This window comes from Nycticebus coucang, chromosome 3 (assembly GCF_027406575.1).
Source record: "Nycticebus coucang isolate mNycCou1 chromosome 3, mNycCou1.pri, whole genome shotgun sequence".
NCBI lineage: Eukaryota > Metazoa > Chordata > Mammalia > Primates > Lorisidae > Nycticebus > Nycticebus coucang.
In genome coordinates this window covers 32,644,957-32,659,606 of record NC_069782.1, presented here as the reverse complement: position 1 = coordinate 32,659,606, position 14,650 = coordinate 32,644,957, and the positions used below count along the sequence as shown (strand labels likewise).

The 14,650-nt window shown below is 36.7% G+C and overlaps 1 protein-coding gene across 2 annotated transcripts in view; it reads right to left on the bottom strand.

The window, feature by feature from the left end:
• Positions 1–14,650, bottom strand: part of POC1B (POC1 centriolar protein B) — a 112,816-nt gene that overhangs the window by 32,925 nt on the left and 65,241 nt on the right. For both annotated transcript variants that reach the window (XM_053585158.1, XM_053585159.1), the window contains exon 10: positions 8,204–8,284. In XM_053585158.1, the coding sequence (XP_053441133.1) occupies positions 8,204–8,284 (81 nt within the window). The remainder of the gene's footprint in view (positions 1–8,203; positions 8,285–14,650) is intronic.

The following is a 14,650-nucleotide window of genomic DNA, read 5'->3' as shown; positions in this document are numbered from 1 at the left end:
TCTCTTTTTTTTTTTTTTTGCAGTTTTTTGGCCAGGGCTGGGTTTGAACCCACAACCTCCAGCATATGGGGCCGTGCCCTACTCCTTTGAGCCACAGGTGCTGCCCAAATTTTCTTACTTTATTTAGGGTAATTTGTATCATTCAGAATCCAGCAGGAAAACAGAGAGCATGGCAATTATTTTAACAGAAAGAATTTAAGCATAGGGAACTGGCTAAACACATTTGGAAGGTGGCAAAGGTGGAAAGGGAGCTCTGGAGTAAGAAGAGACAGCAAATGCGTGAAACCACCACCTTGCTAGGGCCAGGGAACAAAGGAAAGAGATTGGACTGTTAGGAACTAGACATGTAGAGGCTTCTTGCTGATCTGAGATGGTTTGTTCCTAAAGAGAAAAAAGGAATGTTCATTAAAGAGACATTCTGGAAAGGAAAGGAAATGCCGAGCATTCCTTCTCCATCTCCTCTTCCACTTAAAACAAACAATAACTCTTATGCACTTCAGCAAAATAACCCAAATAAATACATAAAAAGTAAAAGAATCTTACCACCATAAACACTGAAACCCATAAAAATTCTGTAGTGATTTGAAAAGTTGTTTAAAATGTTCATAGGATATAAAAACTGAGCTTTGTAGTGGCCATCATTACCCTGAGCAAAAGAAAAACAAGAATTTACTGTTTTAAAAAAATAAACTGGAGGAATTAGAAAAAAACAAACAAACAGGAAATCAAATTATACTTAAACATTCTTCAATCTTAAAAGTAAATTCAAGTCAATTTGAAATCTAGTGATAGGGGTTTGCTGGCTGATTTAAATCAACAGTTTCACTTACAAGTGAGGCGGTATGATTATGTAGAGTGACACTTCTACTGATGCCTAGCTCAGAAAGTAAAAGCAAAGAAACTGAAGGACACAGAAAGAACCAGGCCAACACTGGGCATAACAGACGGTTCACTAGGAGGATGAAGTTTAAATCTCACTGAAGCCCTAACATATTTTACATAACTCGATGTCATAAAGTACAAAGAATCAACTGAAAAATTTACTTAGGCAGACTTGCTGACTACTTCTACCAAATAATTAACTGTCAGGTGGCTAAAGAAAGGTGCAACGCTTCACTAAGAGGTACCAAATAACTCAAACCAGATGGGTACAGAGTATAGGTCATCTGAAAGCTCAGTTTGCTCTTTTCCCTGAAACTCCAACAGGCCCACAAGTGGCATTTAGCTCCACTGTAAACTATCCTCTGGGTCGGCAGGAAGCTCGTTATGGGCTGACAGGCGGGGAGACAAGCGCTTTAGAGTGCGGACACCAGTAATTTCCTGTGTGAGCAGCTCTCTGCTGTTCCTGCATTCCTCGGGGTGCATTTCTTCTCATCCAGAGGATGTTGCTCTTCCACAGGAAGAGGAAGGAACCAGTTGTTGCTGGATGTGTGGGCTGAGAGCTGTCGGGCATTGTCCACGTGCCTCAGCCTCAGCTGTGGGAACCGGGGATGTAACGTAGATTCCCAGCTCTGGGACAGTGATATTACTGTAGCCGCCAGAAGACACAGTTTAGAAATACAGTATCTCAGGAAGTTGGAAAGCAGAAAATAAAACCTGGAACTTCAACACTTATAGTTCCCAGAAATGTGCTGATTTTCTAATGGAAATTTACTCTGTTGGGCTCCCAAATAGCATGTTTTATAAAATCCTTTTGTAGAGGTAGAGTTTCCTTCCTTTTTTGTATTTTTTTTTTACACATTTCATATAAAAAGTGAATGTCCTAAATCATTTTTGTCAAACAGGAAAAAGAAAAAGGACCAGTTTCACTACATGAAGCATTATTTAACTAGGACTATTTAAAAAATTTTTAATTAGTATAAAGGTTTTGGTAAATTTATCAATTTTTCTTTCCCTGTGGCTTTGCAAATTAAGGGAAAGAAGCTCAAATTAATAAATTTGTCAGTATATCTTAAACAGTTTGAATTTAGTGAACAGTTGAACTTACAATTTTTATTAAAAAGCTTATTTTATTTAGAGAAAAGAAGAAGCCTCTGATCCTCTATTAATCTCTTCTAATAATGATTCTTAGTACATTTTGTAGCTATCCAGATCTGCACAGTGTTTTAAAAAGGTCAGCCATCACATTCACAACTGTTATTAGTTTTTTTTTTTTCTGTTTTGTTTTAAGAGACAGAGTTTCACTTTGTCGCCCTCGGTAGAGTGCTGTAGCATCACAGCTCACAGCAACCTGCAGCTCTTGGGTTTAGGCGATTCTCTTGCCTCAGCCTCCCAAGTAGCTGGGAACACAGGTGCCTGCCACAACACCTGGCTATTTATTTATTTATTTATTTATTTATTTTGCAGTTTGGCTGGGGCTGGGTTTGATCCCACCACCCTCAGTATATGCAGCCAGCACCCTACTCACTGAGCCACAGGGCCCCCCCCACCAACTAGTGTTATAAGTTTTTATAACATATGAGTCACGATGTACTTCAAAAGCCAGGATCCAACTAATTTGGAAATAGTCTGTTTCCCAATTCTAATATTTTCTCTTTATCTATTTTACAGATTGTATCTGAGAAAATAGAAATACACTTTCTATTTCTAAATAGCAAGAGATCTGTGAAAATATTATTTTTTATTTACATCTGTTAGTTATCATATATGTCCTATTTTTTTAAATGTCTTTGACAGTTTAATTACCTTCTTTCCATTTTGAAATGGAGTATTTTTTTTTTTTTTTTTTTACTATTTTATTTTATTGGATTTTTTTTTTTTTTTATTGTTGGGGATTCATTGAGGGTACAATAAGCCAGGTTACATTGATTGCAATTGTTAGGCAAAGTCCCTCTTGCAATCATGTCTTGCCCCCATAAAGTGTGACACACACCAAGGCCCCACCCCCCTCCCTCCATCCCTCTTTCTGCCCCCCCCATAACCTTAATTGTCATTAATTTTCCTCATATCAAAATCGAGTACATAGGATTCATGCTTCTGAAATGGAGTATTTTAAAATTATTTCTCAAACCTCATAAAAATTCCTTTTACTCCAATTAAGCATCTTACAGTTTAACATTTAACTTTTTGAGATAAAAAATTAATGTGTCTTGCTCGACATACTTACTATCATTTGAAGTGAAGACTAAAAACCTCTTATAAAAAAAAAGGATAAATTGGGTAAGCACTTGCTACAAAGTCCACAGACCAGGATCCTATAAATGTCTAGTTTTATTTCCCTTCAAACCCTTAGAGCAGGGGAAGAAGAAAGACACGGCAGGGCCACTGAACCAACACTTAATGATACCATACAAATGGTATGAATAAAAGCTTAGGAAGCAGCCACAAAGTTACAGACATAGTTACAGAAGTTGTATGAACTAAACTTCCAAATCAAATGCCACTATATAAACTGCCACAAAGTTTGAAAATTTTAATTTCCTAGGACCATTTTATACTTTCAAAGTTATAAATTTTAGTTTTGAGACATTTAGGTTTGCATACACTGTGTTCTTTTAGTCTTTCCAAATCTTTGCTTACATAAGCAGTTGGGAACTAAAATAAATCTGAACTAGTTACGCAATGTTGTCTAGTAACCAGGATGAACTGTTGCCACAACATTCATGGAAATATTCTCTCTGTATCTGCAACTTTACTCTGTGTGTCCATGATTTTGTCAGAACATTAATATTTTTCAGATACCATATACCATATGACAATCTCCATGAAAGTGTATAACCTTTTACTTTCTAAAAATAAGCTGATATTTAAAAAAACTTCCAAACAGAAAACAATGTACTCTGCTGAAAAACAAAAATCCAAGTGACATTTAGCAAGGAGGAGTGCACTTCCGAAACTCCCGGAAACAGCAAAGTATCTCTTGCACCTATTCAACCAATCACTTTACTGATCTTTAAACGGAAGTCAGGAAAACCACGATTCTTTTTCTCTCAGCAGCTCCTCTGCCAAAATGATGCAGAGCCAGGAGATAGCCTGAGAGTGCTCAGGACTACAGCTCACGGTCCCCAGGGAAAGCAGATAGGGAATCCCAACACTGACAGTCAGTCTGTCAGGAAATCCTCTCGGCTCTGCCTTCAAATACATCCAGAATCCGATTGCTTATCACCACCTCCTCTGCTACCCCCTGGGCCAAGCCAGCACTGCCGTCTGTCTGATTATTTTATTAGCGTTCTCATTAGTCTCTCCATTCTCCCCCAGTCACCACCCTTAGCGTATTCTCATATTTCTTTATGGCTCCCACATCACTCACAACCTGGCCTTCTATCACTGCTCCCGCTTGCCTGGAAAACCCTTCCCAGATATTCACATGACTTATTTCCTTCATTCCTTTAATTTTAGTTCTTTACTTAAATATTACCTGTCATGTGACTGTTGTCCAGGCCATACTACCTAAAATTGCAGCCCTCTTTCTATCTGCTGTCGGTGTATTTTTTTCACTCCTGCATCCACCATACTATAAACAGTAAAATGTAAGTTGACCACCCAAGGGCCTGTCACAAACTGGTCAACATAAGCAACACTGTGCTGATAATTGCACGCAGTGCATGTCTGGTCTGTGAAAATTAGGTTGACTGAAGGAGATAGTTGATATAGGGAGGTGGTCAACTACGGAAGTTCCACGGTCATTTGTTTGTTTATTCATTCAGAAGATGAAGGAAAGGGAAATTTATTACTTTGCTGGCAAAGGAGGAAAAATGGCAGACTACTGGTCTCAAAATACCAAGTTTCCTGTTTTTAATCTGTGAATTACCTGCCTCTCTAACTAGAATGTAGAATATAGGCTTCTCTGGGGCAGGTATTTTTTTGTTGTTGTTGTTGTTTACTTTCTCTAAAGTCAAGGATGGCGAGTGGCACAGAGAGACATGTACATATAGGAGAGGCTATCCTCCCTGGATTATTCCATATCTGCCATCCATTGAGTTAGGTAACTTAAAGACTTAAAACTAGGGCGATGTGCTTTTATGTACCTTTATTACCAGGGCATAGAATTTTTATATTCTTTTGAGACATTTATTTGTACCTTACTTTCTCTACCTGGAATGCTCCCATCAAAATGCTTCCCAGCTTTGGTTAGATCAAGAACTGGTTAGGTCAAGAACTGGTCAAAGGTCTTCTTCTAGAGAAATCTATTTCCTCTAGCCCATTAATCTCTTCTGAATATTCCCATTAACAAGGTTTCACTGACTGTCATGTACACTTGGCATCCAGTGTATCAAAACTGACATTTATTTCTTATCTAGTTATTTCTATCTGGCTAGATTATATAATTGTTAGGTTTGGGCAGCTGGCTTGACAGCCCCATCAGCATCTCACGTAATGCCTTATATGTTATGTCTTTAACTATTTTGACTTATGCAACAACAAAATATTGCAGACCCTTCGATTTTGTTCTATAATGTCATTGCAAAGTCTCAGTTTATTGTAAATAATCTGACTTGAAAATAATGTCCTGAATTCTAAAGAAAAGTATATTATATTCACATTCTGCATAGTTGCCAGGATGGGAACACTATGTCAGTTCTCTAAGAAGAGTTCAGTTTTTCAACCATCAAGGGAACACAGCAAGATTACCAACTTCATTCTGTTCATTTGTAGGACAAACAATAATAAAATTAATACATCAAAATTTAAGAATATAATTTATGGAAGATAAAAAATTTTATTTATAGTAAGTTAAAAAAAAACAACAAAAAAACCCTAACCTCTGTATATTAAGATACAGAAGAGAAATTCCTGTCTTGCTTGTCTTTTTTTTTTGGTAGGGGTGGAAGCAGTCTGAAACATCGCTGGCTAGCCACATCAGATGGCGATACTAATGCTAACTGCCCTGGTTAATTTTAACAACATAACCGTGGTCTAGTTCTAACTAAATAAATGAAAACATTAAAAGACTGACATGGAATCTTGAATTAAATAATCTTTAGAAAATCAGTATATAATAAATAATTTAATTTAATTGAGTAAAGATTCAGGAATTTGAGATCAAAATTTTTAAACTATGTCCATATGACAGTCATTATGTTTCTTTACAGAAACTTTTTCTTTTTAATCAAACTTTAAAAATTCAGACTGGTAACAACTTATTCTTCATCTCCAAAAACTGTATCAAATTTCCTCTCTGGCATTAGAGTCACATATGCAATCCACAAAGATACCAACTGTTACACTAAATGCCATAATTTCTTCTCTGTAGTAAGACGACATCAGAGCATAGATATCAGTATATTTAAGTCTACAAATTATCCTGACTATAATTAAATCACGTGAAAGTAGGAATAGAAGCTAATTTTTTTTTACACCACAATAAATCTTCTTTAATTCTGCTAAGAAATTTGACAAATTAAAGTTTAAAGAGTAATCTTTCTACGCTCCATCTTGCCAAAATAAACTTCCAAGGAAACTTCTTTCCAGTCTACGAAAACCAACCAAACCAATCTCCCAAAGGAATAATAACCGCAATAGCAAAAAACAAAAACTACCTTTTAACACTGCTTTTTTTGACTTCTAATTATTTATCTGGGTTTTAAAATTCTAATCACATGCAAACTGCACATGAAAAGTATTTAATGCAATTGTGCTTCATACCAAAGCAGAGACAAATTTACTTTGTAATTATGTCTCATCTGTTGTACAAAAACAGTCAATGTAGAGAGCAGACTATTGATTGAGAATTACTGACGACTGCATTAATTAGAAAGCAAATAGCTAAAAAAGTAATTTTAGTTCTCTAATAAATTATTTCTTATTGAGCTAAAAGAAAGATGTATACATTAAAAATTTAAAGAAAAGCTTTTTAGAGATATTCTTTTTAAAAATCTAAATGCTTTATGAGTATCTATATCTTCCGAATACATTAGTAAAACAAAGTCCTTACGCCTTGCTTGGAGCCAAGCAACTACTTTACAGATTGATAAAGAAACTGTCTAGATGGGGCTTCAACAGCACAATCCCAAACCAATTTATAGCAAACAAAATTTTGTTTTTCTGTGTTTTCTTGTTTGCTTCCTTTATTTTTATGCAGCATCAAGTACACGACTTAAAGTAATAGTGGAGTCTTTCTTTTAATGTATATATGTTAGGTGGAATCATGTGAAGTCACCAATATTAGACTGTTTCTACCTACAAAATGACAATTTCATATAATTCAACTTCCTATTTTCCCTTATCTGGATAATAACTGCACTCTTCTATCATTCTGTTTTGTAGCAAAACTGTTAAATGTCACATTTGTTATGTGGAATTGTCCTCTCAAAGTGCCACATACACTGTATTCCTTGAGCTAGAGTTCTATAATGTAGATTAATTGACTTTGGCACGCCTGGATCACCAGGAAGGGACAGAGATCCTGTTGCCCACATGCCTCTATGACAGCCGGTGTACTCTAGGTGGCAGTTATGGCCACCTCCACAGCACTGTTTGTCGAGACTGTCTGGATTCCTCACGTCGCAAGGCTTTGCAAAGCCTGGCAAGCAGAGAGTGAATCTCAAAAAGCGGACCAACATTTTTAGTAATCTGTAATATTTTTTACGTGAGGCATGCTCAATTTTACTCTACTGACTACCTCATCAGCAGGCAACGCATCTCACAAACCACCTTTCTTTTGCTCCCTCTCAGTACAGGGAGAAAAACCTGTAATATGAGGCTCAACCTAAAAGTTTCAACTTGCATTTTGAGCGATTTACTGAATATAAATCTATTGAATACCTACTATAAACCAAGCACTGAGGTAAATTTTAGATGTCTAGTTAATTTTTAACTCCATTAAGTAAGCTATTAATGCAGACATGCTGATAGGAGTATTTTGTAAACAACTGCAAATATTAGAAATACTTCTGAATTTCAAGATAATCCATCAAAAGAGATTAACAAAGGGAAGTAGCTACTTTTCCTATAGCTTCCAAGGAGAAGACTAGTTTAGTTTAGCACCTCTGAAGGACAAATAACACAGTAGGGAATGGTGTCCTAAGACAGCAGTTGAAACGTCCCCTGGTGGCATCTTCGGTAGAAGAGGCAGAGAGCCTGGGTCAGGTTGAGCTCAGGGTTCTTTACTGGAGCTGCTCCCCCTCGTGGTCATTCAGGTACATTGTAGGTATGGTGGCTATTCAGGCTGCTCACACCACATTTCATTCCCTCCCCCATACTTTTTAAGGAAAATGGATTGTGACAAACAACTAAATACTTACATAAAAAAAAAAATACTTACTGTGGTAGAATCAAAAGAACAGATATCCACAACAGGGGGAGTAGAGCTCTGCATATCGATTACCTCAAGCTTTGGATTAATCTGTGTGTATACGTAAGAAAAGTTAATATGAGAGTTTTATAAGATGAGAAACCAAATGCTATTTGTAAAATCCTGGAGGGTACTTCCTAATATATTCTAAAAGTAAAATATATTGCTATATCTTTAATATGGACACTAAAATTTTTAGTAAAATGTTAGCCTAACCAATCCTATCAATGTAAAAATCATTATGACAAAGTTGAATTTATCCAAGAAATAAAAGGACTTTATTTCATTTTAGAAAATCAATAAAATTTATCTGCAGAAGGATATTAAAAACAAAATAAAACAACCCACCTCAAAAGATGCAGAAAAAAATCCTAGCCACTTGAGTAACATAAAAGGAAATAAAAGATGTTAAGATGTAGGAATTAGAAAGAAAGAAATTACATTGTTATTCATATGTAATACAATTATCTATTAAGAAATCCCAAAAGAATGTTACTAAATAATTAGAATAAGAAAGAAAACTTAATAAGATTTCTAGACCCAAAATCAATATGCAAAAGAAATGCATTTCTGTATTCTAGCACACAATTAGGAAATGTAAATTTTTAAAAGACACCATTTATAATACTCTACAATTTTTATTTTTATTATTATTGTTATTTTTTGAGACAGAGTTTTACTCTGTTGCCCTTGGTAGTGTGCCGTGGCATCAGAGCTCACAGAAACCTCAAACTGTTGGGCTCAAATGATTCTCTTGCCTCAGCCACATGAATAGCTGGGACTACAGGCACCGGCCACAATACCTGGCTATTTGCTCTTGCTCTGGCTGGTCTCGAACCTGTGAGCTCTCTAAAATTTTTTAAAATATATCAGAATGAACATACAAAGATGTTTAAGACCTTACAGGAAACAAAGCATGTTATTAAATATAGATCAAATAAATAGAAAGCTATATATATAATAAAGAGCCGAGAAGCAGAGTGCTATATACGCATGAAAAATAAATATAAAAGAAAAATGATGACATAAATCAGCAGAGGAAAGATCATCTGTAGTTGAAAAACTGTCTCATTATGTGGATTCCTGTCTAATCCTATATCCAGAGATAGGCATTTAGAAACTAAATGTTATGTTAAAACTCTAAAGTTAATAGAAGTATATAAGAATATCTTTGCAGGGGTGGTGCCTGTGGCTCAAAGGGGTAGGGCGCCGGCCCCATATGCCAGAGGTGGTGGGTTCAAACCCAGCCCCAGCCAAAAACTGCAAAAAAAAAAAAAAAAAAGAATATCTTTGCAAACAGTAGCTGAAAAAATTATCTTAAACAAACATGGCAAAGGCAAAACCATATGGCAAAATAAAATAAAACAAAAAGCCCAAAACTGATGTATCCAATGATACCAAAAGTCAGGATTTCTGTTTAACAATGGGCATCACAAAGTTAACAATCAGATGATGGAACAGGAGGAGATATTATGATGTTGAAAATGAAAAAAGGACATTAAACCTATAAAACAATATGCAAAGGACAGTAATGCAGACCTAAATTATAGAAGTGAAAAACCTAATAATCAGCATATGAAAAGATGTTTATAAACATTAGTAATGACAAAAGTAAAAACTAAAGCAAACTACCACTTACTGCTTATTAGGCTGGAAAAACTAGAAAGCTCAACGATGCCAACATTGTTTAAAGCAGTATTGTCAGTATTGTTTGCAATGGCCAAAAAACAATTGGAAATATCCCAAATGTTTATTAACAATAAAAGAGACTGTGGGAATTATCATTGTGTTAAATTCATTAGAAAACTATATAGCAGTGGAGATGAATGAGATATAACTATGTTCAACAACATCTGAATGTATGAACTCGGGATTTTACTTTTTTTTTTAAATTTCAGTTTAATGTGAGGGTGAACTCAAGATTTTAATGTTGAACAGAAGAGTAGTCGGAGAGCAGTGGCTCATGCCTATAAAACTAGCACTTTGGGAGGCTGAGGTGGGAAGATTGCCTGAGGTCAGGAGTTCAAGACCAGCCTGAGTAATATAGTGAGACCTCATCTCCACAAAATATACAAAAACTAGACAGAGATGGTATGTGTGCTTGTAGTCTCAGCTACCCGGGAGACTAGGTGGGAGGATTTCTTGAGCCCAGGAGTTTAAGGTTCAGTGAACTATAATTGCACCACTGCACTCCAGCCCTAGGTGACAGAGTAAGACCCTGTCTCTAAAAAACTTGAAAAATGAAAACAAAAGTTACAAAAAATATTCAATGATTCCATTTATATTAAGTTCAAAATCATTCGAAACTAAACAATATTTAATTGTAGATTCAAGTACATATACTAAAATTACAAAGAAAGGCAAGGGAATTATTACCTAGAGCGGTAACTACCTTGGAGGGAGGCTTTTTCAAAATTCAAAAAGATTCCCCCAAAATTCAGACATCAAGAATATGAAGAAGTAAGTCAAGGACAACAAAGACAACAGAACTTTCTATGAGATGATCCGTACTGACAGTAAGTGCATTGAAGAATCTCAAAGAAGAAACTGGGCACTCAGCTAGTGAGAAAGGGTTCCTATGCAGGAAACACAGCTTACAATGGCTCCTTAAGAAGAGGTCTAGAAAATAAAAACAGGTGAGTTAAAGAGCATTCCTCAGCATAGCAGCAGAATCTGACATGATACTTTCATATAGGGTAGAAAGAAGAGACAGAGAGGTTGGCAAGAGACAAATGGTGAAGGGTGAAAGAATTTGGCAAGGCTAAAAAGAACTGGAGGCTAAAATGTGCTTTAGAAAGAGAAATCTGAGAGAGACACGCCAAGTATCAAGAATAAATTAGGGATGGAAGTGAGGACCCCACAGCAGCAGTCCGGGACCGTAGCGGTGAGGGCTGAGCCGTGATCAGAGGACTGGAAGGGTTTTGAAAGCACTTATCATGCTTGATGGGCATAGCTCTAGTTTTGGAAATTATAAGAACACTTTATAATTACCCAGCCAACGTGTTGGACAGTGATGTGCATACACCTAGTAATTGCCATATTAATGAGGGATATGTCTGCAGGAGAAGAATGAGCTCTCAGCTCAGCCTGCCAAAACTTTTGCTTCTTCCTAGCTGTTTCATACAGGTAGCTCTGTATGAGCTCTGAGTCTGGAGTTGAGGCAAAGGTAAGAGCTGAGGGCGATTCCTTTTCCTTTCAATCTCAGGCTTGCTGTCCAGAGAGACTGCTTGCAGACATTTGCAGACATTTCATTCTCTCTTATCTACTGCCACCTAGTGTAGATAGGACATTTTTACCTATGGAAATATAATCTGCTTTCTCCATTTGAAATTGGGATTGCTGGGGTGGTGCCTGTGGCTCAAGGAGTAGGGCGCCGGTCCCATACGCCGGAGGTGGTGAGTTCAAACCTAGCCCTGGCCAAAAACCACAAAAAAAAAAAAAAAAAGAAATTGGGATTGCTCAAAAAAAAAATTAATCACATGGAAAGAATCAGAAAAATTCTTGACCTTCTACAAGGTGGAAAACTCTGATGTAACCAACAGTATTTTACTGCATTATGGCACAGTTTGCTCCCACATAAATGAAATAGAGCCAGAAATTCTTACTAAGTGAATGTTTACAGTCCTCTCTATAAAGAAAATATGCTGACAGGGTGACACAGTTAAATTCTTTGCTCGTTCACCTCCAGGAATACTAATAGCACCTTCTAGCTCCTGATCTTTATTAAAGGCAAGAGCACTTTAATGATCAAAGTTGCCTTGAAATGGAGTGGGCTGCCTTATAAGAGGCTGAGTTCTCCACGGCTGAACAAGGATGTATAATTGAGATTCGTGAATGAGGAAAAGGTCAGAGACACCCTCCACACATCCCACTTTGAGGTTCTGTGTGTCAATCACACTGAGAGGTCCACAAACATGAACACCTCTTTTGACGAACTCCATGCGCCTTCACTAGGCTACAAGCTCCCAAAGGGCAATTGGTACGTCCACCTTGGTCGTTGCTGCCTACTCCAAAGCTAGTGTAACATTCGCCACACAGATACTTTAATATCTATTAACAAGGCAAAATTTAATTTTGATTACATTGAAGCATTTCACAACAGTGTTTAAAAAATACAGAATGGAGCCAGAGTCCCTGGGTTGAAATCCCAGTGCTGCCTTCTACTAGAGCTTTGATATTTAACTAACACATACTTCAGAGTGCCCTGGGGATAAAAATGTTACTTCTTAGAGATTTTAGGAATATTAAATAACTCAATTTGTGTAAAGTGCTTATAACACAGTATGTGTTAGATTTTACTATCATTATTATTATCACGAAAAGTCTGAAGATCACTGAGGCCTAAAACAGTATAAATGTGTACCAAAGCTAGAACTAAAAGGTGAAATAGTAAGCAAGTAGTCACTTTTAAAAAATCATAAATGATGATGTTTTTAACTTTATTAGATCACTGAAATAAAACCCCAATGTGAGACTTGAAGATTGTAAATTGGTCACTTGTAGTTTTCAACAATGAATCCTGGTGGTCCAGGATACCATGAAATAATAGTATATAAATATTTGGTTAAGTTACAGGACATTTTCCTTCCTGCTAAGTATCACACAGTATTTCTATACGCAATTTATAGATTAAAGCAATCTCAAGTGGTTATAATAAAATTGAAAGTCACAGAACAATTGTTTTAGCAAAAGATTCTTCACTAATTATAATCTCTTCTTAACAATATTCTCAGTTCTTCTTGAATAAATATTTCAGTGCCTCACTGTCACCAAGATCTATCATCATCCCTTGAAATGGTTCTCCTGTCTTCCCATCAAAATATGCAAAAGAGAAGAGGGCTGCTTAGGAGAAAAGTGTCACGTACATACATTCAATTTCCCCTTCAGGAAGGAGGACAGCACAATTTGGCTCATGACAGAACTAGTGATGTGCCACAGCACAATGTGGGCAGCGTTCTGAGACCTGGTGTGAAAATTAGGCTTCTTTTCCACCCAAAAGAAAAATGAAAGGCATTGTTCTCATGTTGCTAATTAAGATGGAGAGCCTAGGCCAGGGTCCCTACAGATGACCCGCAGTTAGACCAGTGGAAAGAACACCAGCGGGGCTGTGGCTCCCAGCAGAGATGTGATGTTTCTGCCTTCTTTCATTTGGCCCGCCCTTCTCCTTTACTTCACAAGCAGTCTGGCCATGGACCCCTCCATGTTGTAGTAATTAGTAATTTATATATTTAGTCACTGGTATTCTGCAGACTGCCAAATGGATGACTTTTACAAAAGGCCAAACAATTTTTTCCTGGTACAATGATATTGTGTAATTCAGATGATCCTCATAAAAAACATAAAAAAATATAAATCATAGAATTGCTATCTTGCCTCAAACTCAGCATGAAATACTCATGGTTACAGCAAAAAGAGAACCTTAGAGAAAGAAATTAATTTCTTCACTTACATACTATTTATTCTATATATTTTAATAACACCTATTTTTTTTCTTTCTTTTTTTGGAGACAATACACAGTCTCACTATGTCGCCCTTGGTTGAGGCCGTGGTGTCACAGCTCACAGCAACCTCCAACTCTTGGGTTTAAGTGATTCTCTTGCCTCAGCCTCCCAAGTAGCTGGGACTACCAGCGCCTGCCAAACGCCCAGCTATTTTTGTTGCAGTTGTCATTGTTGTTTAGGAGGCCCAGGCCAGGCTCAAACCTGCCAGCCTCGGTGTATGTGGCCGGCACCCTTACCTACTGAGCTACAGGTGCCAAGCCAATGATACCTATTTCTTTCTTTTTTTTTTTTTTTCAGTTTTTGGCCAGGGCCGGGTTTGAACCCACCACCTCCCATATATGGGGCTGGCACCCTATTCCTTTGAGCCACCCCCTATTTCTTTTCTTTAAATCATGGATACTGACCTTAAAACAGTTTTTCTAATTTTTAAATACTTCCAAAGTAACATATGTAAGCTCACTTTGCCTAAGGCTTTAAAAAAAATTTGATCTACTCAATTAAGTATCTCAAGGTGAAATTTACTATTCACAAACAAACATAAAACAACTTCTATTCTGACTCATGCTAATCCATTCTAGGTTAAAGTTATGAATTGTAGTCTCTTGTTCTGTTTTGAAATAGTCTTTAAAACACATTTGGTGCTTAGCAATTATTTATTCATAATACTGAAGATGGTCTCTGTCAAGAAAATTTTACATTTTTGGCTTATTATAGGAGATTTTTTAAGAAAAAAATAAGCAATTGGTTGCTCATTTGCAGGATCCTATCACTTCTCTGGCATTTTATATCACAGGGCATAAAAGTATTTTAGAAAGATGGGTCCACTGCATACCTAGTCTAATCCACTGTGTGTGCTTATAGGTCATTTAAACAGTGTACACAGAAGCCGACTTCCCTGAAGCCACAAAAACAATA